The sequence below is a fragment of the Diorhabda sublineata genome, chromosome 9 (genome assembly GCF_026230105.1).
Source record: "Diorhabda sublineata isolate icDioSubl1.1 chromosome 9, icDioSubl1.1, whole genome shotgun sequence".
NCBI lineage: Eukaryota > Metazoa > Arthropoda > Insecta > Coleoptera > Chrysomelidae > Diorhabda > Diorhabda sublineata.
In genome coordinates, this window is record NC_079482.1 from 2,486,849 (window position 1) to 2,508,610 (window position 21,762).

The 21,762-nt window shown below is 28.9% G+C and overlaps 4 protein-coding genes and 1 long non-coding RNA gene across 18 annotated transcripts; 1 reads left to right on the forward strand and 4 right to left on the reverse strand.

Moving 5' to 3' along the window:
- Positions 1–23: 23 nt before the first annotated feature.
- Positions 24–2,115, reverse strand: LOC130448604 (probable serine hydrolase). The gene is made up of 3 exons (XM_056786033.1): positions 1,508–2,115; positions 825–1,317; positions 24–459 (listed from the first exon to the last, which is right to left on the reverse strand). Exons 1-3 carry the CDS (start codon positions 1,697–1,699, stop codon positions 113–115), a joined length of 1,032 nt encoding a protein of 343 aa, XP_056642011.1. The 5' UTR covers positions 1,700–2,115; the 3' UTR covers positions 24–112.
- Positions 2,116–3,107: 992 nt separating this feature from the next.
- Positions 3,108–4,709, reverse strand: LOC130448645 (histone acetyltransferase type B catalytic subunit). The gene is made up of 2 exons (XM_056786096.1): positions 4,564–4,709; positions 3,108–4,475 (listed from the first exon to the last, which is right to left on the reverse strand). Exon 2 carries the CDS (start codon positions 4,473–4,475, stop codon positions 3,237–3,239), a length of 1,239 nt encoding a protein of 412 aa, XP_056642074.1. The 5' UTR covers positions 4,564–4,709; the 3' UTR covers positions 3,108–3,236.
- A 942-nt stretch (positions 4,710–5,651) lies between these two features.
- Positions 5,652–16,142, reverse strand: LOC130448906 (dnaJ homolog subfamily B member 6-B-like). 13 transcript variants are annotated; one of them, XM_056786502.1, is made up of 7 exons: positions 16,062–16,131; positions 14,711–14,819; positions 13,289–13,398; positions 9,542–9,649; positions 8,237–8,413; positions 7,924–8,182; positions 5,652–6,789 (listed from the first exon to the last, which is right to left on the reverse strand). In XM_056786502.1, the coding sequence occupies exons 2-7, from the start codon at positions 14,773–14,775 to the stop codon at positions 6,690–6,692; spliced, it is 819 nt and encodes a 272-aa protein (XP_056642480.1). In that variant the 5' UTR covers positions 14,776–14,819; positions 16,062–16,131; the 3' UTR covers positions 5,652–6,689. The 13 variants fall into 13 exon arrangements, with proteins under 13 accessions (XP_056642480.1, XP_056642482.1, XP_056642479.1 ...); XM_056786504.1 differs by having other exon boundaries at positions 15,852–16,120; XM_056786501.1 differs by lacking the exon at positions 16,062–16,131 and adding an exon at positions 15,385–15,532.
- A 908-nt stretch (positions 16,143–17,050) lies between these two features.
- Positions 17,051–20,528, forward strand: LOC130448909 (uncharacterized). 2 transcript variants are annotated; one of them, XR_008910399.1, is made up of 3 exons: positions 17,089–17,229; positions 18,053–19,880; positions 19,972–20,528. It is a non-coding gene; the product is annotated as an uncharacterized LOC130448909 (long non-coding RNA). The 2 variants fall into 2 exon arrangements; XR_008910398.1 differs by lacking the exon at positions 19,972–20,528 and having other exon boundaries at positions 17,051–17,229; positions 18,053–19,544.
- Positions 17,227–21,328, reverse strand: LOC130448908 (uncharacterized). The gene is made up of 4 exons (XM_056786512.1): positions 20,566–21,328; positions 18,227–18,873; positions 17,881–18,168; positions 17,227–17,823 (listed from the first exon to the last, which is right to left on the reverse strand). The coding sequence occupies exons 1-4, from the start codon at positions 20,578–20,580 to the stop codon at positions 17,481–17,483; spliced, it is 1,293 nt and encodes a 430-aa protein (XP_056642490.1). The 5' UTR covers positions 20,581–21,328; the 3' UTR covers positions 17,227–17,480.
- Between the last annotated feature and the right edge of the window lie 434 nt (positions 21,329–21,762).

Genomic DNA, 21,762 nt, shown 5'->3' on the forward strand with positions numbered 1-21,762 from the left:
TTGAAAATAAATAACTTCCATTTGTTTAAATATGTTTATTAACACCATAAATATAAAAAAATTCGATTTACGAGGTAGATAACAAAGAATAAATTATATTCGTTATTAATATTCATATACGGTCAACTACAACATCTTTTTTAATGCCCCCTATATTTCTTTCTTCAGTATTATGACGCCTGATGAAATTCGTCATAATGCTCGCCACACATTCGGGATTATTTAAATGAAAATGATGCGTACCATCGACATAATTAAAATCGCAATCTGCGCTTACTCTTTTCAAAATATCAACAATTTCATAATAATTTTCTTTCGGTTCGAAATAACTGGAAGTTTTTGATTTGGCTATAAAAATTGGCATTGTAAGTTGTTGAGATATTTCGACAATATCTCTTTGGTTAATAGTATTCAAGTTACCAATTTTAAGTCGAGGATCTCTAGTGAAATAGTATTTACCTGAAAAAAAAAATCAATTTCCACAACTTATGATAAGTAAAGCAGAATAAAAAAAAACTGAAGCTTACAATACATAACAAACTGGGAACATAAAAAAATAACAAAATTCAAACTTTGTTTACAGCCATATGTCAAAAGTAATCTAATTATAAAAAATGACAGTACTGACAACTTCGAAATCAAATTATTCCTCACAGTACTGCAACTATAATTCTACACTGCAAAAATTATTACATGCCTTAGATCTATGATCGTATTTGAACAACGTTGCCAGATTTGAAAAATAATATGGAAATTTAGGGAATGTACAAATGTGAGGTTATATTTCTGTTAATTTCAGTAAACAAAATAAAACAAACACTTACCAGGATGTAACTTGGATGGAGCAATATTTCTTTCATAAATATATTTGGTATATTGTAAATCAATTGAATTTTTATTTGGTTTCGCGACTAAGGCTTCTATTTCTTCTATGGTATAACTAGGAGGTTCTGTTGAATTATTTACAAACTCATTATATTTAAAAAAAGCCTCAATAGATTTACTCAAATATTTAAATCGATGAGGTGTAGCCATAGGTTTAACTGCATCTAAACACATTAAAAAATCTACTTCTGCTGGAAACAAGGTGGAGTATAAAAATGATGTTATGGCACCTAAGGAATGTCCCAATAAAGATACTTTCGACCAATTAAAATCCCTTGATATACTTTTGATGACCATAACATAGTGTAAGGCAAAATATACCATACCATGAGGTAAGTGTGATGAATATCCATGACCAGGGAGATCAATTGCCAGAAAACCCACATTATTATTTAACAATGGTATCAACCTATCAAATGTCTGACAATTATCCTACAATAATAATTGCTTTTATTAATATTGGTTTCATTATAGGATTTTTATTATAAACAATAAGATCGCATCGAATATTCTTTTTCAAATCTTTTTATTCTAATGAAAGGTATAATCTTCAATGAGAAATACTTTTATTTAAGTGTGAAATTAATAAAAATCCCCAAATATTGTATAATTATTTACTCACTTGCCAACCATGTAAGGCTAGAATAGGCCTAACATCGTAAGGTTCCCACCATTTTCCAGCTACAAAACCCCAAGGAACTCTAATTTCTACTTCTTTAAACTGTCTTTTTACTGAAGACACCTTTCGTATACTTGCATAATATATCTTCGGTCTCGATGTGGAATTTATAAAAATTGTTTTTCTAAATGACATCGTAGAATTATAACCCAACTTTTATTACATAATTTTTAAATCCAGATTTCATAGATATAGACTTTGAACTTTGTTTCTCGATAATAGATATTCAATTATTATATGCTACGAACAAACACGGAAATAGAATAATAACAAGAAAATCATTTCATTATAAAAATAAATAAACTGACAGTTGGGATACTGAATATACGTGTGGTATTCTAGATCATAGATGAAGGTAGAAACATTGTTTTTCTGATAATAAGAATAATGCTTTTTAACAATATTATTAATATAGAATGAAGTACAAAACCCTAAATAATATTGTGATATATTAGCTCTATAATCTATTCATCAGATTATATAAATATAATCTATCGTAGTTATAAATACTATACTATTGTGCTAGGTACGTTCTTTAAGTGTAATTATCTGTGTTACGTCAAATGTATTAAGACGTCATTTCATGTTGACGCTCGACGCTAGCTTAGACTTCACGTGGTACAATTTTGATTGGAACATCATCTCAAATTGATGCAGCGTCAAAACCAAACATTGGTTAGATTTTTAAACCGTATTATCGGCTGTTAACTAATGTTGTGAAAAGTGCAATTAACTACGAGTTAAATATGTTATAGTATTTTATCAGTAACTTCATCGATATAATGTATATCCATCGATTCACTCACTTGAGCTAAGAATTTAATTAAGCAATTATTGAATATATAATCTATTGACAATGGTAGTATATTTTTTCGGCGTTTTGAAGCTCTATGTTGCATTAAAAAAGTCGAGTGTAATTATCTAACGTGATTCATTTGACGCTCTAAACCAACGTCAAACGTCAACATGAAATTACACATTTAACGTCAAAAAAAAAGGGGGGTTCGTACATAAAGTTTATCTATAGCTCGGACATATGGTTGTTAAAACTTATATATATATGAAGTTATTGAACCTTGTGGAACATTTGTCTTAGCACTAATCAGTTTGATATAAAAAAATGTAATAATTTGATCATTCAAATAGGTAGTTGATTAGTAGTTTTTCATCAGCTTGGGAAATGATTTTATTTCCCATATTTGCGATATATTGAAGTAATGAGAATAGTTTTCAAAAATTTAATAACGCTGTTGGGCAAATTAAACGATATACTGTATCGCCTAGTAAAGCTGTAATTCAGAAATAGAAAAAAAAATTGCCAAGAATCCGTACCAAATGATCTGATATCTTCGTTGTATAGTGGTGTATATTTTGGAACCAACCCTCGTAATTTTTGTTTTTAAAATTGAATTTATAGTGACCTAGTATGTTATTTTTGGATATAATATTTAAAATTGTATTACCAAAAACCAATTGTTTGAATGCTATTTCCCTAGAACTTTCTCTTTAGTATACCTTTTAACATACCAGTGGCGATTGAAAAGTTTGTTCCTTCTCATCAAATATTTTATTCAATAAAATGAACAATCAAATATATAAGATATATTTATTAAAAAAAACATGATAAATGAATAATTAAATACAGTATTTTGTAACTATGACTTATTAAACATTAGCAAAAAACATTTCCAATGTATTTAATCGCCATTTCTAAATCTTCTTTGTATCTCTTGAATTCAGCTTCAGCAATGGCATTTTGATCTAGTAATATGCTTACTGCTTCTCCTTGTTGATTACGCATTCTTTTAGCAGTTTTCATTTTATCCTTCACCTCATTTTGGATTCGTTTATTTATCTTAGTCAAAAACTGGTCATAACTTTGTTTAAATGGAAAAGCTTCAAAACCACATAAGATATCATATACTCGTTGACATTGTTTTTTACACAGTTTTTGTTTTTTCACTATTTCAAATACAGTTTTAACAGGAGTGCTAAGAATAGATATTTCTTTGGCTCTTAACTGACTATTAACTAAGCAACAGTCATGAATATCTCTAATTTTTTGGAAAGTTGATGTTGGTTCTTCGACTGTAATGTCTGTACATATAGGATCCTCTAGGAAGACTTTAAATACAGTTTTATAAAGTTCAGTTCCGATTCCTCTTTTTTGATGCGTTGGTAGAATGAAAAATTGACTAATTCTACTTCTAATATTCTGCGGATACGAATAAAACTTGTAGACAGTACAAAAACCAACTGGCGTGACATATAATTGTTGTGTTTGTGGGCTTTTTTTCTCTTCATAAACATAGAAAATTTCCCATTTGGGATCAGCAAGATCTATATAATTGGCACCATCAATAAACCATATAACGTAAGTCTCGAATCTACTGTGGAACATTTTAAAATTTTCATCTTTAAGATCACATTGTGTAATTTTATATGTAACATTTACTTGAGTCTTTGGGTGTAAATGGAATTTACCTTTAGCAGTAAATGTATGCAAAACTTTACCGAAAATAACATCATGAGATTCCTCTTTGATTAATTTGATAAATTCTTCTTTGTTAGTGGTGAAATTTTCAGGTAACCAAGGGTTAAGACACTCCATTATATTATCAGGTTTATACACATCACTTTCAACTATTCCAGAAGAAGACACGTTCACATAACACTTTGCAGAATTGTGTAAATAATATAAATCGATAGCTAGTGAGCGGTATCCAAATATACATTCATTTTCTCCAAAAATTTGATGGGACATTACAGGTTTAAAAGTTAAAACTGGCTGAATTACATCTTGTTTTTCATACACAATATTGAAGCTTACTACAGCATTAGCCTCTTTTTTGTACATAATCATCGTGTCTTCAAAATCGTTACTGTGACAATTTAAACTTGATTCACCCATCTAAAAAATAAATAAAAACAATATATATTTGTATAAGAATAGATTCATTTTTTATTTCTCATTTATTTATAATAAAAAAAAAGCTTACTGTTGGTGTTTAATATAAAAATCCAGCTGATTTAGTTTATTTCTTTTTATAAAATAACTTATATTTAGTAGGTTAACTTTATTGACCAAAGGTATTCGAACATTAAGGTCACGTGGACTTAATAAACCAATAGATATCGAGAGAAATAGCGGCTACTCCTAAAATATCTGATTATGACAATTCAGAATACGTTCAATCACTCAGTCACTTTTTCGTGAGAATATAAATAGGAGCGGTTGACTCTTCTAAGTTATAAAACAGCAAATGGTAATAGAAGTACTTACAAAACCATAGACAAATAAAACGAAGCTTCAACTGATCACATTTTCCCCCCTTTGCTCTACCAGGGTAGAAAGGAACCTATCATATTAATACAACCCGATTAAATTCATCCATTTCCGAATAATGAAATAATGAATGAACGTGATCCGGGTTAATTTCCGAACATTCAGATCCTATAACTGCACACTGGGTGATTGAAGAATAATAAACAATCACCCTCAAAAACCACCTATTTCATAGATGCTATCATTCAACTTAATACTTTTTTGTAATCGATAACAACTTAGTATTTCAAATTTACATCTCTAAATAACGCCTTTGTCCTTAAATATCTAAATATAGATTGTCCGTGATCACCATCGATCTGATTACGATCTTCTAATGTAGTGACGTCATCGCTCGTGTAAAATATTTTCAGGTTCCAATAAAATAAATTTTATTTACAATTCCTTGTCTATAGAAATGAATTTCATAAAGCTACAATGTGTTCAAAGCATATTCTCTCAGTTCAAAATAATGTGGCAATTTTGGATACTTTTCACATTGATTAGTTTGGAACTACGTCAAATTGATGTGGTGTAACCATAGACATATTACTACTTCTTTTGGTGTAACTATTTAGTTCCGTTTGTATGAATAAGTCACTTTTTCGCGATATATTCACTAGAGCAATTTGAATCGTTTAAAACGGCAATACGAATAACAGTTACATTCGAACTACTGTAGTTCTCAAGTACCGTATTTTGGCGCGCTTGTATTTAATTATTTAGTAAGGATATAGTAGGAGGAAAATAAACAATACAACAGATGAGTAATATTTTATTATAACTATATAATAAAATAAAATTTAGAATGACAAATTTACAAGTTAATTGGGAGTTGTAATTTAACAACGTATCCTTAAAATTAATTATAATTACAGTCAATTCACTGCTGAAGCCAATGTAGTGAGGTTACAATAGAGGTTTACTGAAATTCACTTCATAATCTTTACCCTTAATATTTTATATTTTTGTTTTTAATAAATAAAGAAAAAATTAACGCACAAATTAATGTCATTAAAGGAATGGAACTGAAAAAAAAATGATTTATTCGGTAAAATATAAAGAGATAAAGACCAAGCATTATTAATATATTAATTTGTTAGTGAATATCAGCAAAGCCTGGTTTTAAATCGGATCAGTGCTTTGTCACAAATATTTTTTATTTAAACGATGACATATACACTAAACTACCGAAATGTCAAGAAATTGTAAAATGGAGTAACCGAAGACAGTGACAACTTTTTATTTCGACTAGGTTCATTTGTACCGGATATAAGGGAAAGAAAAAGACCAACTCAACGTCTCGATCTGTCCACTAGAATTTCTTGATGTACATCTAGAAGTATTTTGAAATTTGACAACGATTAAATCTTCTAAGTACAGTGGAAGCTCGTTTATCTGTGTTTAACAGATTTTATTCGAACGAAAGATACCAAATATTAGAAACAATTAAACTAAATGATACATATGTTCAATTCTTCATTATTGTTGGTTTTATTAGATAATTTTTAGTCCGGTTAATCAAGTCTCCACTGTAATACCAAAAAAAATCCAAGGTGTGTGTGCAAATTTGTTTCGAATCAGAATATGGTTATTACGAACAACTTAAACTAATTGTACACCTTGACACATCTATATTTTTCAAAATAAGAACAATTAACACGATTTTACCGCGATATAGGATTACACTAGCGTTGAGCTTCAATGGGAATAATATTTATATGTCCTATTGAAAAAGTTGTGTAAGTACTACAATTAGGCTAAAGTGGAAAAAAAAAATAATTATTCAAAATTAATTATTTAACTGTAAGTTATACTTTGAGAAACCCCGTTGACAGTCTTTGATTTCAGCACGTCGTTTTCGAATGATAATACGGTTTCTTTGCCATTTTCGTAGATCCTGAAAGAAGTTATTCGATAAAAAAATTTAGACACAAGAGCAACAGACTACAGTGAAAATTTAATTACATAAGTCTGTCTGATATACACTAGCATTCCGTTGTTAGTACTTTTATATAATTATTATGAATATTTTCATCCTATCAAGCTAAATGCAAGGTTTCATAAGGAATTCAAATAAATTAATTTTAAATATTTATTAGGCCAGATTAAAATATTCGAACACTCGAATCCTCTCAGATCAATTGCTTAACAGCTGCTTAAGTACATTTTATTCTCCAGAAAGAGTTAGCAATTGCTAAATATGGTGATTAAGTCACATTTCTACTTCTATATCACTCATATTTCTTATAAACAGTCATTAAAGTTGCTACTACTACTAATTTAACAACTGGAGAACTTCTTTGGCACTTTTTTCAACTTTAACGAAGCTTATTGTTCAAGATCCATGATTCCCTACAGACAATTTTATTAAAAGTCCGCCGTTCTTAAAAATGGGGTCAGGTGTGACCAAAAGTATTTATGGAGAGACTTTTTTATGATAGTATTCATCGTTAGCCTTTCATGGTAGTTATGGTGTCAAACAATCCCACTAAAAGGCAGTCCTGCCCATAAAAAAGGAGTCAGGTGTACATTAACTATCTAAAGGTTATTTAACCATTAGATTTTGATAGAAAACAGATTGTCATTAAGTTTTCATCAAATATACATTTTAAAAATCAATGGATCAAGCATTCACTACAAAGATTCTAATAGCAAACTGACAAAAGTCTTATTTGATTCTTATTTATTTTTACTTGTCTAAACACATGAGGACATAAGACACAATAGATGAAATAGATACAGTATCAGTAATCACCTCATTTTTTTGATAATACCTCGTATAAACAGTTAGGAAATGATTTATTTTTTTACGGAAATGAAAATATGAGTAACAGAATTGTGAGAACAACAACAGCTTCAAGAATTCAATCACAATTGAACCAAATAACCTCATCAAATTAGATATTGAGTTGTGTCAAAAGCCTTTTTTAAGTCAAGACAAGAGATAGTACATTTGCAATCTGGAAAAAGATCCTTTGTACCGAAGAATCAAAATAAATTAAAAAAAAATCAATTTACAAAAGCCACTTACTTTTTTGTTGTAATTTTCTTTCCGTTCACGAATCTCGTAGAAGTTGAGGTCCTTTTAACATTAGCGTTACTCGGGGCGCCGTTAAACGAAGCGTTTATTGAACTAAATGATGTAAAACCACCCGTGTGAGGACCCGTATTGAAAAAATCGTCCATCAACCCTCCACCGATTTGTAAACCGAAAGGACTAAACATCGATGTGCTTAGGGCATTTTGAGGGTGAGAATGTCTGTGACGTCTTCTGTCTCTAGAATGAGGATCTACGACAAAGAAAATTTTAGTAATTATATATATAAAAGGAAATACGTTCTTACCTAATAGATCAAATACTGTGGCACCGAAAAATTCTCTGAACACATCTTCTGGATCTCTGAAAGTGAAGAATCCAAATCCTCCTAGATCGAAATCGTCTTCGTGTCTGCTCCTTCCGCGACTGCCTCCATTTATTAATCCTTCTTTACCGTATTCATCGTAAACGCGTCGCTTTTTCTCTAAAATAACAATTATTCTTCTTCAAATTTCCAATTTAATAAGAGAAATTACACAAAATATGGATAAACAGTGTTTTTTGATAAATATTAATGCACAACTTTTCCAAACCTTGTTCTTTTCGACTATAAAAGAGTAGTAGAAAATTTCAGGTGTAACTTTTTCACAAACTCCTACTTATTATGGATAAAACGTTCGTTTTATTAGAATTGAATCTATTTTCACTTTCCTCACACTTATAATCCATAATTTTATTTCTAGATTTATATTCACGTAACTTCTATTGGTTTTATTTTTTAGTAAGTTTATATTTTCCTTTCGAGTAAGAATATTTACTATTGAAAACCAGAGGAAAACTAATGTTCACTTCACTATCCATTTATCCCAAATTATATACAAGTAACGTTATTATAAAACCACAATCTGAATCTTGAATGTTTTTCGTTAAATTTTTAGGTTAGAAAAATCGAACTGAATTTGAACGTAAAAAATGACCAGTTTTACAAATAACATTAATATAATCAAGATTGTCAGTGTAGAGTTAGTATTAGTTATACATTCTCAAAATAATAAAAATATTTTAAGAGGTTGAGCTGAAGAATACGATCTTTTTTAACTAAGGACAGTTACATACGTTATATATAGTAATCGCCTTTCCGATCAAATATGAACAACAAGGATTATTTTATACGGATTTTAGTATATAACACTTAAAAATCTTCATACTAGTAACCGATAATTAGGAATTAGTTCAGCGACACGCAGTCTGGAGGTAAAATTGTAGAAAATATCTGGAATGAAAATTATAACCTAATTTTTTACATTTAATTCTTGATGTGACTTGAACGAAATGGTGTTTCCATTTTTACCGCTGGATGGCGTGACGCGATCGCAATTTTCTATATATGTTAATAAGTTAGTTTTTTAGTTATTCATTATTATTTGAAACAATTTTTATAAAAAAAAACATACATTCTTGAATGAAAATTTTTCATTTTATATAATTGAATTGAATTTCAAATAATAATGAGCAAACGATCATCAGGAAATAAACACCAAAATCAAGAAAAAACAAAAGACTTGAAAAGAATAAAAACTTGATTAGTCACACAAAAAAACGTAACATATACCAAAGTATCTCTGTGAAAAAGGATTGAAATCGAAATGGCTTCTGTAGGACCTTGATTTCGATGGAGTTGATCGGCTGCTTCTATTGTCATATATTTTTCTTTTAGTATCTATAAAATACGAACAAGGCAAAATCTGAGAAAGAGCTATGTCAAAATATATTTAATATGATAATAAATTGTATAGTTATGCTATATTTATTAAATTTTTCATTGTTGACTTTTTAAATGATGCTCTAATTGAGATTTATTGAGATCTTTATGATGGAAAATAACTGTTTCACTACTATTATATTGTATTAGTAATGGTAGGGGCGAGTGGTGATGATTTTAATTATCGATTTATGAAAACTTTTTTTCGTTATTTCTTATATACATTATACAGTAGAAAACAACGAAATGATAGCGAAATGTGGGTACTGTAAATATCTAGGAGTAATTTTTGACAAAAATAGGAAAACAACGAGAAAGAATTTACATTGCAATGATTGGAAGTTTCTTGATATATGGATGGGAAACGTGGAGAATAAAAAAATTCTATAAATTTAAGTAAAAAATGAGAAAAATAATAGGCGATTTAACTTTTCAAAAACCAACAGCACTTTAAAAATCGACCATTAATATTTGTTTAGAAATTTTCCTTTATAAAATTATCAATAAATATTTTTCTTATATTGATATCAATTAGCAATTTCCTCCAAGTTTTCTTATTGAAGGGCGTCCTCCTAATATAGACGAACCAAAAATATCAAGTTTTCTTAGAAAATAGAAGCAGATTTGAATTGTTTTTCTAAATTATGTTTTATAATTTATATTCAATAAAGGTCATTACCCATATGAACTTTCTCAAGCATAATGTTTTGAAGAAATCAAAAGTTCACTGCTATACCGTAAATTTAATTTCAACAACTTTCATTTAATAACCACTTCCGTTCTCTCAAGCATAAAACCGCGATTATCGAATAAAAGATTGACCTTCTCTCAGTGCCAGATTGATTATAAAACCCTTGCTATTCCCTAATATAAAAACAAATTATATATTTCAAGATTACGGTTAATAAAAAGTTTTGCTCCACTCATCCCCGCATTTAGGCGGGAATTAATGCTTTTTGATCCTTAAAATTTTATTCTTTGTTAGTCAAAGGATGCAGGTTTCATTTTCATTTTTCCACCTATTGAATTATATAATTGTTCTATCAATTAGGTCTTGTAGTTCATATTCTACTCATCTTTAAAAACGATGTCATCTGCATTCTGATTTTCGATATTTTAGTGAATAAAAAATTTTACTCCACTCACCCCACATCGATTACAAGGAACTACGATTGATAATTAAACCAAATACACTGTTCTGTATTTTTAGGTTATGTTCGTAATTTTACTGTTTGTGCAGGTTTCATTTTCCACCTATTGAACTATTTAACTGTTGTGTCTATTAGGTCTTGTAGTTCATAATTTATTTTATGGTGTTATTATTATAAAAACAATGTTATCTGCATTCTAAATTTCGAGATTACAGTGAATAAAAAGTTTTACTTCACTCACCCCGCGTCGATTACAAGGAACTACGATTGATAATTAAACCAAATACACTGTTCTGTATTTTTAGCTTATGTTCGTAATTTTACCGTTTGTTTTGTTTTAAAAAGTTTTCGACAGTTTAAGACTTTTATACGTTTATATTTCTTTTTTTTTGTGATAAAGTTGAGAATTAATTGTTTTCATCCACTACAATACAATATCGTGAGACTCGTAGTGGAAGGTAGTTGTTTTGGGTAATTTTTTTTTCAGTTACCTGCTTGACTTCATTGTGGGAAAAGGAAAGTAATTTTCTTTCAAAAAGTCCTATTATTTTCATTTTATATATAATAATTATGTTAAAAGTTTGCTGGACTATAGAAAACTGTCGAAAATATTGAATCACAGTTTAAATTGAACAGAAAATAATTTGTAAGATGATTAATGAAATAAAATTAATAGATATACGTAAAGTAATTATTCTATTATGACACATCTAATAATTAGTTTTCTTGAGAATTTCTTACACATTTGTTTATGTAATTTAAACGAATATTCACGTAAAAAGCATGCTATAATTTTCAATAAATAGCAATTATTTCGTTTTGTAAATAAACTCCTGGACAATGGACTTTATTTGACAGGGACAGTGGTTATTTAAGTTATTGTCGAACATGTAATGTCTCGTGCTCAGTTTGTTGGGCCTAATTTTTTTTTCATGTAGGACAACGCTCGTCCCCACGTGGCTATTTATATGATGTTAATATTTCTATATTAGAATGGCCACCTAAGTGTCCGGATATGAATCCTATAGAATATCTATGGGACTATCTCAAAAAGAGGATTCGAAGTCATAGTCCCCTTGTTTCTAATTCCAACCAACTTATAGTGATCGCTATTGAAAAATGGGAGAATATATCTCAAGTTTTTGGGTTTTTAGGGTTGACCTATATGCATTTATTCTATTTTACTAATTTTTTTTGTATTTTGAGGGCAAAAACAAACTATGGAAAAAATTGAAGTTATGTTTAGGTCATATTCGACTAATTTGTAAGTGTTCTTCATTATATCAATGTAACTAACACTTTTAATTTGTGTTTATATTGTAAATATTTAGTTTAATTAATGTGGTGCGTTAATTTTTTCCAAGAGTTTAGTAATTAAGAAAAAAATAACTTTGTTGAAGAAATTGGAATATCGAGTAAGTAATCATTCGAAGTAAAATGCAATCTGGCAACGAAACGATCTTACATTAGAATATGCAGTTTATTTGACGTCAAACTAAAGCCATTTATCACCAAGAAACATTAAACATTGGCAAAATCATTTGTATTATTTTCCTAATTTAAGGAAATTAGAAATATTTACACCAACCTCTTTACAATATTTAAAACACGATTTGTATCATACAATTCAACGAATATTACCACTGCTGTTCAAAAAAAAATAATAAAAAATTTGATAATACAACTATTGAAAGCTTATGAACACCCTGGTGTCCGGGGAAATGGAACAGCAGATGAGTTAGCAAAAAATGATGTCATGAGTATGTTAATAGTCTCTCCAATTCCCGAACCGATGGTGTCATCAAAAGTATAATGGACAGAGGAGCTGGAATCAGCTTTATCGACTGATAACTGGAAACCACCAGCATGCGACACACCAAAACCCTTTTCAGAAGGTTACCTAACCTAACCTGAGCTGTTTACTTGGCCGAAATTTGGTAGAAAATCCACTTATCCTATTTGGTACTATCAGTTTTTATTTTATGAATAACGACTAATATTTAATAACCACAAAACGTTTTTTTTTAATACGTCTTCAATTCTTTGCTTTGTTCTTACTAATTATTTCTGAAACTCTTGTTAACTTTATTCCATTATTTTACTGATTGTACTCCTGATGATATTCTCTCTATCACCTTGTTCCTTGTTTACTTTGTTTCATCCTTTCCCCTTTTTGCTTCCCAATATTCTTTTCGTTTGTCTGTATGTGTGTTTTCGATTCGTACTAGATAGTCCCACCAATCAAATTTTGTTTGTTCTATTTACAACCGTGCCCCATATGTGCTTGCTCTACCCCTTCTTATATTATTTTTGCTTCCCACAATTAATGGAAAAAATTAGTAATAATTACCTCTAAGTACATTATTATATTATACTACAAAACTTAATAAAAGTTTTTTTCAAATTTAAAAACTACTAGGAGCAAAAAAATATTGATTCTACTCACCATCAGATAATACTTCGTAGGCTTCTGAAATTTCTTTAAATTTTTTGGTTGCTTCTTCAAGATTATCTGGATTTTTATCGGGATGCCATTTCAAAGCCAATTTCCTATATCTGTAACGGAATTATTTTAACCTCAACTTAATAAACTGATGACTAAAACAAGTATTGATTTAAGTTATCACATAATTTTCATCATTTATGTTTGAATTTCAATTTTATGACTCACACATTGTGGAATATTATTTTAATGTTAACTATAATTAAAATTAAATTTAGATCCTTGAAATACCAAAGGAAGTTGATGAATTTGTTACAAAAACACTTTGGAAATGTAGATTTGAAATCCGTACTTCTTTAACAAACTGCATTTCGTTCAAATTTGTTGCACGAAGAATAAAGTACTAGGTAACAAATAATAGAAGGACAAAACATAGTTAAATTAATAAAATCCCAAAGATTCTATAATAAAAAGGGTAAACAATTGGGTTCAATGGAAAGTAGACCAACAGGATGATTAAGAATAAGGTGGAAGACCAAATTAGACAAAACATTACAACATTGAATATTCAAGACCCTAAACACAACATCAACAATAGGTTAAAAATAATAAAAGAAGCTAAAAGCCATAAAAATAAACCTCGAGAAGTTATGTGGCGTGATTTGCCACAATAAAAGGAACAAAGGGATCTAAGGAATGACTCAATTGCCATCAGAATGTGTCAGAATAATAGATGAAGCTAAAAACCATACAGATTTATGAAAAGATGCAGAAAAAACACCATAAAAAGCAATGTGTAGGGATTTATCACGAAAAAAGAATAAAAACGCTACAAGGAGTGGGCCAATTCTCTCGGAATGTATCAGGATAACAAATGAAGTTAAAAGCCATAAAAATTTGAGAAAAGATGAAGCGAGAAACCTCAAGAAATTATGTGAAGGGATTTACCACAATACAAGAATCAAAAAGCTCCAAGGAATGGCTCAATTCCCCTCAAAATGTACCAGAATTTAAAGAAGCTGAAAGTCCCAAAAATTCGAACAATATGAGGCAAGAAGGCTACAAAAAGCTATGTGGAGGTATTTAACGCAATAAAAGAATCAAAAACTTCAAGGAATGTATCTCGATTCCCCTGAGAATCTATCAGGCTTGTACATAAATGTATGAAGTATAATTTAAGAATTATAAAACACCCTAAAAGAGATAGAGGTGAAAAAACTGTATTAAAGTGTATCAAAAGTTAAAAATCAGTCAATTAAGTTCAATTCAATAGTGACAAGCTAAGACTAATAACATATATAAAACTGTGTACAGGATATACTTAAAGGCATTGATTAATTTAACATAAATGTAGTAATAATGTTAGATTAATTCTTAAATGTTATTATTCTATAATTTCCTACAAATAAATGATATTTTACTCACGCTTTTTTAATTTCTGCTGTTGTAGCGGTTTTTAGCACCTCAAGGACTCTGTAATAGTCCACCATTTTGGTGCTACTAGTATCTTTAAGCCCCAGTTTTTTTTAACCAACTGAAATAAATAGAACAAATTGATCCTTTTTATATATTTATCAAAAAAACTCTATTTTTGAATAATTAATTTTATGTAAATTATTCAAATTGTGATAAACTAACTATAATCAAAAAAACTAGTTTTTATATTGTAATAAACAAAAAAATATGGTTATCTCCTAAAGAAACAAATTCCACATTGAATTTTAAAATTTTTCTAACCAATAATTTAAATTATTACTTCAATGTATTATGCAGCATGGGCATCAATCATAATGGCAATGAAATAAAACATAGACTAAGTAAAATAGTGTTGAGTATAAAAATATAACTTAGATACCTCCCTAACATGTAAACAAGTTTAATGCAGTAAATGTATCATAGAGAGAGAAAATATAAAATAATTCAATTTGTATGAGGGCGTGGAACTATGAAATGAAATTAAGCATTAAGAGGAACCTATAGATAGTGAGATCAGACCCCACAGGTTGTTTGTTCAATACTGCACCAGGTTAGAAAAAAAAATGTTAAAAATTTAGAAAAATCAAAATGATACAAATGATCAATCAATATTTCACTATTACCTATTTAGTTGCATATTTTTGATGGTAAAAGATAAAAAATGGTATCTAGGTGTACATTATTAAATGATTAACTCCCACTTAGCACACTAAAGTAAGGTAACCCACTCGCAAAGTGTATTTTAATATTGAGTGGGCAGAGACACATCAATGTAGCCAGAATTTTACGTGAATTTTGGTAGATTTCTACCTCGTTTTTTCAAGGTCGGGTCATCGATTTTCGTAAATATGTCTAATTGTTTTAAATATGTGGAAATTAAAGAGGAAGGTTACAATAATACCATCATTTCGAATGGATTTGAACGAATTTCCAAGGCAAATCATGTGAAATTTCTAAAGTGAAATTATTTTATATAGATACATATTTTCTATACGTTTCTAGCGAAGTGGGAGATTAATATTTTGTTTGTTACCCACTTAAGTGATTGTCGATAATTTGTGAACGTAAATTATATTATTCGAACACTCACCTCAAAACGAGAACAATAACAAATAAATTAAAACAGTTAACACTATTGTTTGATATCAACTTTTTCAGAAATTCATCGCATAAATATTAAAAGATAATCACTTAAGTTCGTAACACAACAGACACAAAATGTAATCGTTCGAAAGATAAATCGTATGAGTAATGATTATTAAAATTTCCACTAATATTAAAAAATTACAAAGTATTTTACTTGGAATTCTCCTCTACAAATTGCTACAAATTTCAGGTGTTCTGTCAAAACTGTCAATTGTGGATTACGGTTCCGTTGTGTTCCGTGAATTAATACAATTATCAAAAGCATCAGTGTTGCCGGCTCGTTTTTCAATATCGAAATATTCAGTTGTTTATTATATAAATAATATCAAAATATATACAAAATTATTGGAGCTGTTATAAAAAAAATTTCTGTAACAAAATATTATGATCTTTCTTATATCAAGCATTCTAGCTAGGAAACAAATTTTTTTTATTATGGAATATTTCTGTATAGTCCAGATAATTTCTTACCATTGACAACATACGTAAATATTGAAACGTTCGTACAGTATTCCATTATATGAACCGCTTTCGAGAACCAATAACTACATCAAATACTTATATGGTCTACTATTATTTAGATAATTCGATGAGTACATTTTGCGTAGGTGCGTTCTTTTGTCTAGATTTAACGGTAAATACAAAATTGTATGTATGAAAAATGAGTAATTTATATTTATTTGCTATATATAAGAACAGTTAGCAATTCATGTAAAGTTAATAATTTTGTATGTCTACTTCGCAATGTTTTCTTTTTAAGTAGATATATTTAAAAAAACTTGTCAATATTATTTTTATATAATTTTTATGTTCAAGAATTTTAATATTCATAGAATCGTAATTAATGTAATATTATTATAATAATCAAGATTACTAAACATTACGAAGGTTTGGTGCGATGTATAAGAACTTGAAATACCATAGAACGATTCTCACATAGACAATATAACTTTAGGAATAGATTGATTATTCCCAGCTGTTTGATATAGTTTAAAGAAATAAAGATATTGAGAACATTTACTCTTTATATGTATTTGACTTTTATCATTGTCTATATAATATACTTTTTATTTGACAGACTATAATTTTGTTAACAACATAGCGCCGCGGTGTCAGTTGAACCTCTATATTTTTAAATAATCTATTGTTATTTATAGATTTTATTGATTAATGGAATATTCATTGAAAACTTGATATATCAAAGGTGATAAGTTGATTTATTGGGTTTGAAATAGTGATAACGCCACAAAACTTGATAAAAATCGATATGTCTATAGATATTGATTAAAAATTTGTTCAAAAGGAACACTGAAACAAAGTAGGTAAGTTCGTATTTTTATTAACAGATAATATACAAATATACATAAAGTAAAAACATTTGGTATAAAAAAAAATAAATAATATTTGGTTTATAACACCATATTTAGATAATACAACAACCAGTTTAATCTACAATTAGGTTAATCAATAATAACGAACAACTTTGACAGGTAATGGAAGTTTACCTGTTAAGTTTTTGTTATGTACATCAATACCTTATTTGGGGTCGCATGTTTTAGATCAATCCAATATCTTAAGACTCGTGATCGTATCTTTCTTTATCGGCTAAACTTTTCGAAATGTACCATTTTTCTTTTAAGATCTTCTTTTTGTGAGTAACAGGTACATGTTCGGAATATTTTGCTTCCAATTCGAGCGGCGGTGATTTGGATTTTTTATTATTTTTGTTCTTGTTAGATTTGTGTTTCCTTCCCTCATTTTTGTAGTGTCTGTCATCTGGACCGCTGCTGTATTTGTAATAACTTTTCATCATTTTATATTTCTTTGGAAACTTTTCCCTCTTCGATACATATTTAGAAGATCCACGTTTAGGATCTTCTTCTACTTCATCGTCATCTTCAGAATTTTCTTGATTCCTGAACAAAATTACAGAAAAACATACGTATAATTTTGATTATATTTATTTAACTTACCTGTATTCGGAATTATCTTCATCATCAAAATACTTTTCAAAAGGAGATGATTCGTATTCATCGCGTTCTTCTTCTTCCTCTTCCCTATTGTTAGTTCTTTCTTCGTGTTCGTCTTCTTCGGCTTCTTCATTTTCAACTACTGGTTTCTCAATGTGTTTTGGTTTTGTTTCAGGTTTGACTCTAGTTGGTTTGTCAATTGGCTGGTACTGAGCTCTTGGAGGTGGTTTGAATTTATTATTTTGGAGAGGAATATGTGGAGCTTCGGTTGTTGGTACAATTATATTATTCCTTAAAATAAAATTTCAATTACATATTTGAAGCTTCATATGTATATCTCAACAATTACCTTGGAAAATGATTGACGTAATTAAGAATAGGTCTCCCGTGCGTAGCTTGCGGCGAAAAGGGATGGTTAGAATAAAACACGTTCGGACTAGCATGATGATGAAAATTTTGTTGTTGGGGTAAAGTAGAATCCACGATAATTTTACCATAAACGTATTTCTTTGGTTCAACAAACGTTGGTTGTACACCGTAAAGCGGATGTTGCTTGGGATTAAAAGATGGAGGAGCAGTATTTTGTATATATTGACCGTGATGTACTGCTGGTTGTACAGTTTCAGAAGTTATTAAGTTCGGAGGGTTATTTTGTGGTGGCGGTTTCATATCTTGTTCAAACAGCTGTTTCACGTGTACATTTGATACTGCATCCGTTGGAGTTTGTTGAAATTCGTATAAAACTTGCTGAGCTGCTACTTTCGGTTCAATCACTTTAACTGGTTGACTGAGATCTACTAATGCCAGAGGTCTTACTTGATACGTGTTCACCTGCTTCGGCTCGTAGTAGACTTTCGGATTGTCGTTGTATGGCAAAACCAAACCGGACTCTCCGTAAGATTGGACATCTCTAGACAAGTTTCTTTTTGTTTTGGATAACAAGTTTGTTGTGTTCTGAGCGTGTACTGCCCATATGGACAACCACGTTATCCAAATCTGTTGACAAAATAATTCAATATTTAAAAAAAATCAATACTGGCAATCCAATTCAAAACTATTGGTACACACTGTATAAGGATATAACTTGCAATGAATTGAACGAGTAAATGTTATTTTTGTATTCAATTCAGTGCTTGAATGAATGTCGTTTACATTTGGACGATTTATTTTAATATGTAATAAAGATTTTTTTCAATAAACTCCTTTCTTTTGGGACACCTCGTATTTTTCAAATACATACTTTTGTTTGTAATAAAAATAAATGCCAATATTAATTGAAAAAGAAGACATTTTTTTTCTCTAATAAATTTGCTTCTGTTTGTCTGTAAAATTTAATTTAAATCGATAAACTAGGCAACATTGCTCATGCGCACTTGCAACTATTATGAATTTTTATTTATTACTTCAATTAATTTGTATACGTGTTTTTTAAATAAGCATTGTTTTATGTTTCGATTTAAGTACCAGGAAATTACATAAGACTTTCACCCACATGACTGTACTATAAAACATTCAGTCTATATGTATAAGTATAATATGTATTATTTAGTAATGCAATAATGTATGTCAAAACTTGAAAAAATCAGTTACTAATACAAAATTATCATACTAATATTCAATATAAAGCCCAATCTATTAAATAATAAAAAGAAATATGAACTTTTAAAGTGATTGAAATGAACCTAACCTCTACAACGCGATTTTATGATATGATTAAACTTACACTTCACAAGCACGTTTTATATTTAAATTTTATTTGATACTTATTTAGCATTCAAATATATATAAATGTAAAAACCAAAATTAAATTAAAATTTTGTATTTTGAACGCATCAAAAATGTTTCAATGACGGTATAAGCCGCATAGGCAACACATTTTACATATAAAGCGTCATCTTAAATTGATTCAACGTCAAAACTAAACATGGTATCGGGTATTATAACACCTTAACCTACATTATCAGCTGTTTACTAGTGTTTTGAAAAATACAATGAACTACGAGGTGAACATTTTATAGTATTTTAGTAAAGAAATTAGCAATTAGCAAGCAATTATTGAATAAAGTATCTATTGACAGAAGTTGTATATTTTAGTGTTTTGAAGTTTGACGTTCTTAAATTTAACGCTGCATCAATTTAAGATGGCGATTCCAGTCGAAATTATACCACGTGGCCTCATTTGATGCCCTAAACCGACATCAACATGATATTGAACTTTAAAGTTATGTTAGTGGTAAAGTTTTTTGTTATAAATTAAAAATGTCAGAAAATATCGAAGAAGGACCAAAGTTACAAAGTTATCAAATTTGCTACTGACGTTGTAGACTTCATTTTTTATCATATACTTGTTAAGTAATATTAAATGCCTTACTTTCAACAGTTTTATTACAAATATATAAATCGGTTTTATTAACTTCCTCGAAATAAATATGCACGCCTATGATTTCACAAATGTTCAAAGTCGTTTAAATTTTAACATCAATAGATTGTTGTTTTGTTGATTATTTCTATCATTGTTCACACGTCGTTAAATTTATCTCGTGTTTTCAATCAATTTTTTGTTTCTCACAGGTTATTGATATTTGAAAAAAGTTATATTTCGAACACAGAAATATTATTAGAATCGATGTATTTACTATGCATATAAGTACTTTATATTACGACTATAAAAAATAAGTAAGTACTTACAGTGGAATACTTCATGTTGTTCTTGGGAAGGTATCGAATTTTACTGACAGTGAAATCTGCATTTCTCAACTTTTATACTAGTAACTGTATAAAGAGAAAACAAACGTTTTTTTCAATTGATCAAATTTACTAGATCAATCTAAGAACTATTACTTTTTTTACTTTGTTAGTGAAAATATGGTTTCGATTCTGTCATGCTAATAAAACGACGATAATTGAAATAATATAATTTCTTGATAGTTTTTGCGGTAGGTATTTGAATGTTGTGATTACCTCACGTATTTTAATAAAAAATTCACTTCCTTAGACGAGACATTCCTATATAATAATTTAGTTTTTGTTTTATTAAATAACTACTTGGAGAATTAAGTGTGAAATAAATAATATCTACTAAAAACGATGTTTTGAAACAGAAAAATTACATTCTTTTGAGTAAATGGCGTATATACAAAAATTACCAGCACGCGTATTATATTTTCCATAAAAAATTTCTAACCTAACCTACTTTGTTACGTGTTACTTTTTGAGTAGATAAAACAAGGTCTTATGCCCTTAGTTTTCTCGACTTATAATATGAACTTTGAAAAATAAGATATTTTTTAAACATTTAGTTCGGAAATACATTTAAAATATAAAGCATATCAGTCGATCTTTTCTTTATTTCAGTTCTGCTTGCAAAGCTATTCATCGTAAATTGTTTGTAATAACTAATATAATACGTGATAAATATTAAGGAAACACAGTACTTCTAAACTTCATCAAGTATATAAAATTGAATAAAAAGCTTTAAAAAGTATTTCTTCAGATAAAAATCAAGATTTTTTCTGTTGTAAAAAGGTTAATCATATCAAAGGTTAATCATATCTTGTTTACATCCTGCGGTTGCTACTTACACTAAAGTCTATTAACTAGGCAACCAACATTACAAACGTGTTATGGTGGTCATAAAAATTTATTTAAATACTGACAACCTGGTGTTTGACTAAGTAATGTCGAAAAATAAACCTCAAATCAATGTTTTTCGGAGACGAATATTCATAATTGAAAATATATCGATCCCCAATTATTTTTTTAAATTCTCTAATAAGTATAAATTTGCAAGCACAGATTAGTACACTCAAAATTTTTTTACAATAATATCTCTTTCATTTTTGTTCGTACAAAAAAATTTTGACATCAAAATTGTAGCAAATTTTA

Coding starts and splice junctions, on each gene's coding strand:
- LOC130448906 (XM_056786496.1), bottom strand. CDS start 14,775: ATGGTGGACTATTACAGAGTCCTTGAGGTGCTAAAAACCGCTACAACA. Junction 9,650..13,288: donor CTACGAAGTATTATCTGATG/GTGAGTAGAATC, acceptor CGTATTTTATAG/ATACTAAAAGAAAAATATAT. Junction 6,790..7,923: donor AAGAAAATTACAACAAAAAA/GTAAGTGGCTTT, acceptor AACTTCTTTCAG/GATCTACGAAAATGGCAAAG.
- LOC130448908 (XM_056786512.1), bottom strand. Junction 18,169..18,226: donor TACGTCAATCATTTTCCAAG/GTAATTGTTGAG, acceptor TTTTATTTTAAG/GAATAATATAATTGTACCAA. Junction 17,824..17,880: donor GAAGATAATTCCGAATACAG/GTAAGTTAAATA, acceptor AATTTTGTTCAG/GAATCAAGAAAATTCTGAAG.
- LOC130448604 (XM_056786033.1), bottom strand. CDS start 1,699: ATGTCATTTAGAAAAACAATTTTTATAAATTCCACATCGAGACCGAAG. Junction 1,318..1,507: donor TAGCCTTACATGGTTGGCAA/GTGAGTAAATAA, acceptor TTATTATTGTAG/GATAATTGTCAGACATTTGA. Junction 460..824: donor TCCATCCAAGTTACATCCTG/GTAAGTGTTTGT, acceptor TTTTTTTTTCAG/GTAAATACTATTTCACTAGA.
- LOC130448645 (XM_056786096.1), bottom strand. CDS start 4,475: ATGGGTGAATCAAGTTTAAATTGTCACAGTAACGATTTTGAAGACACG.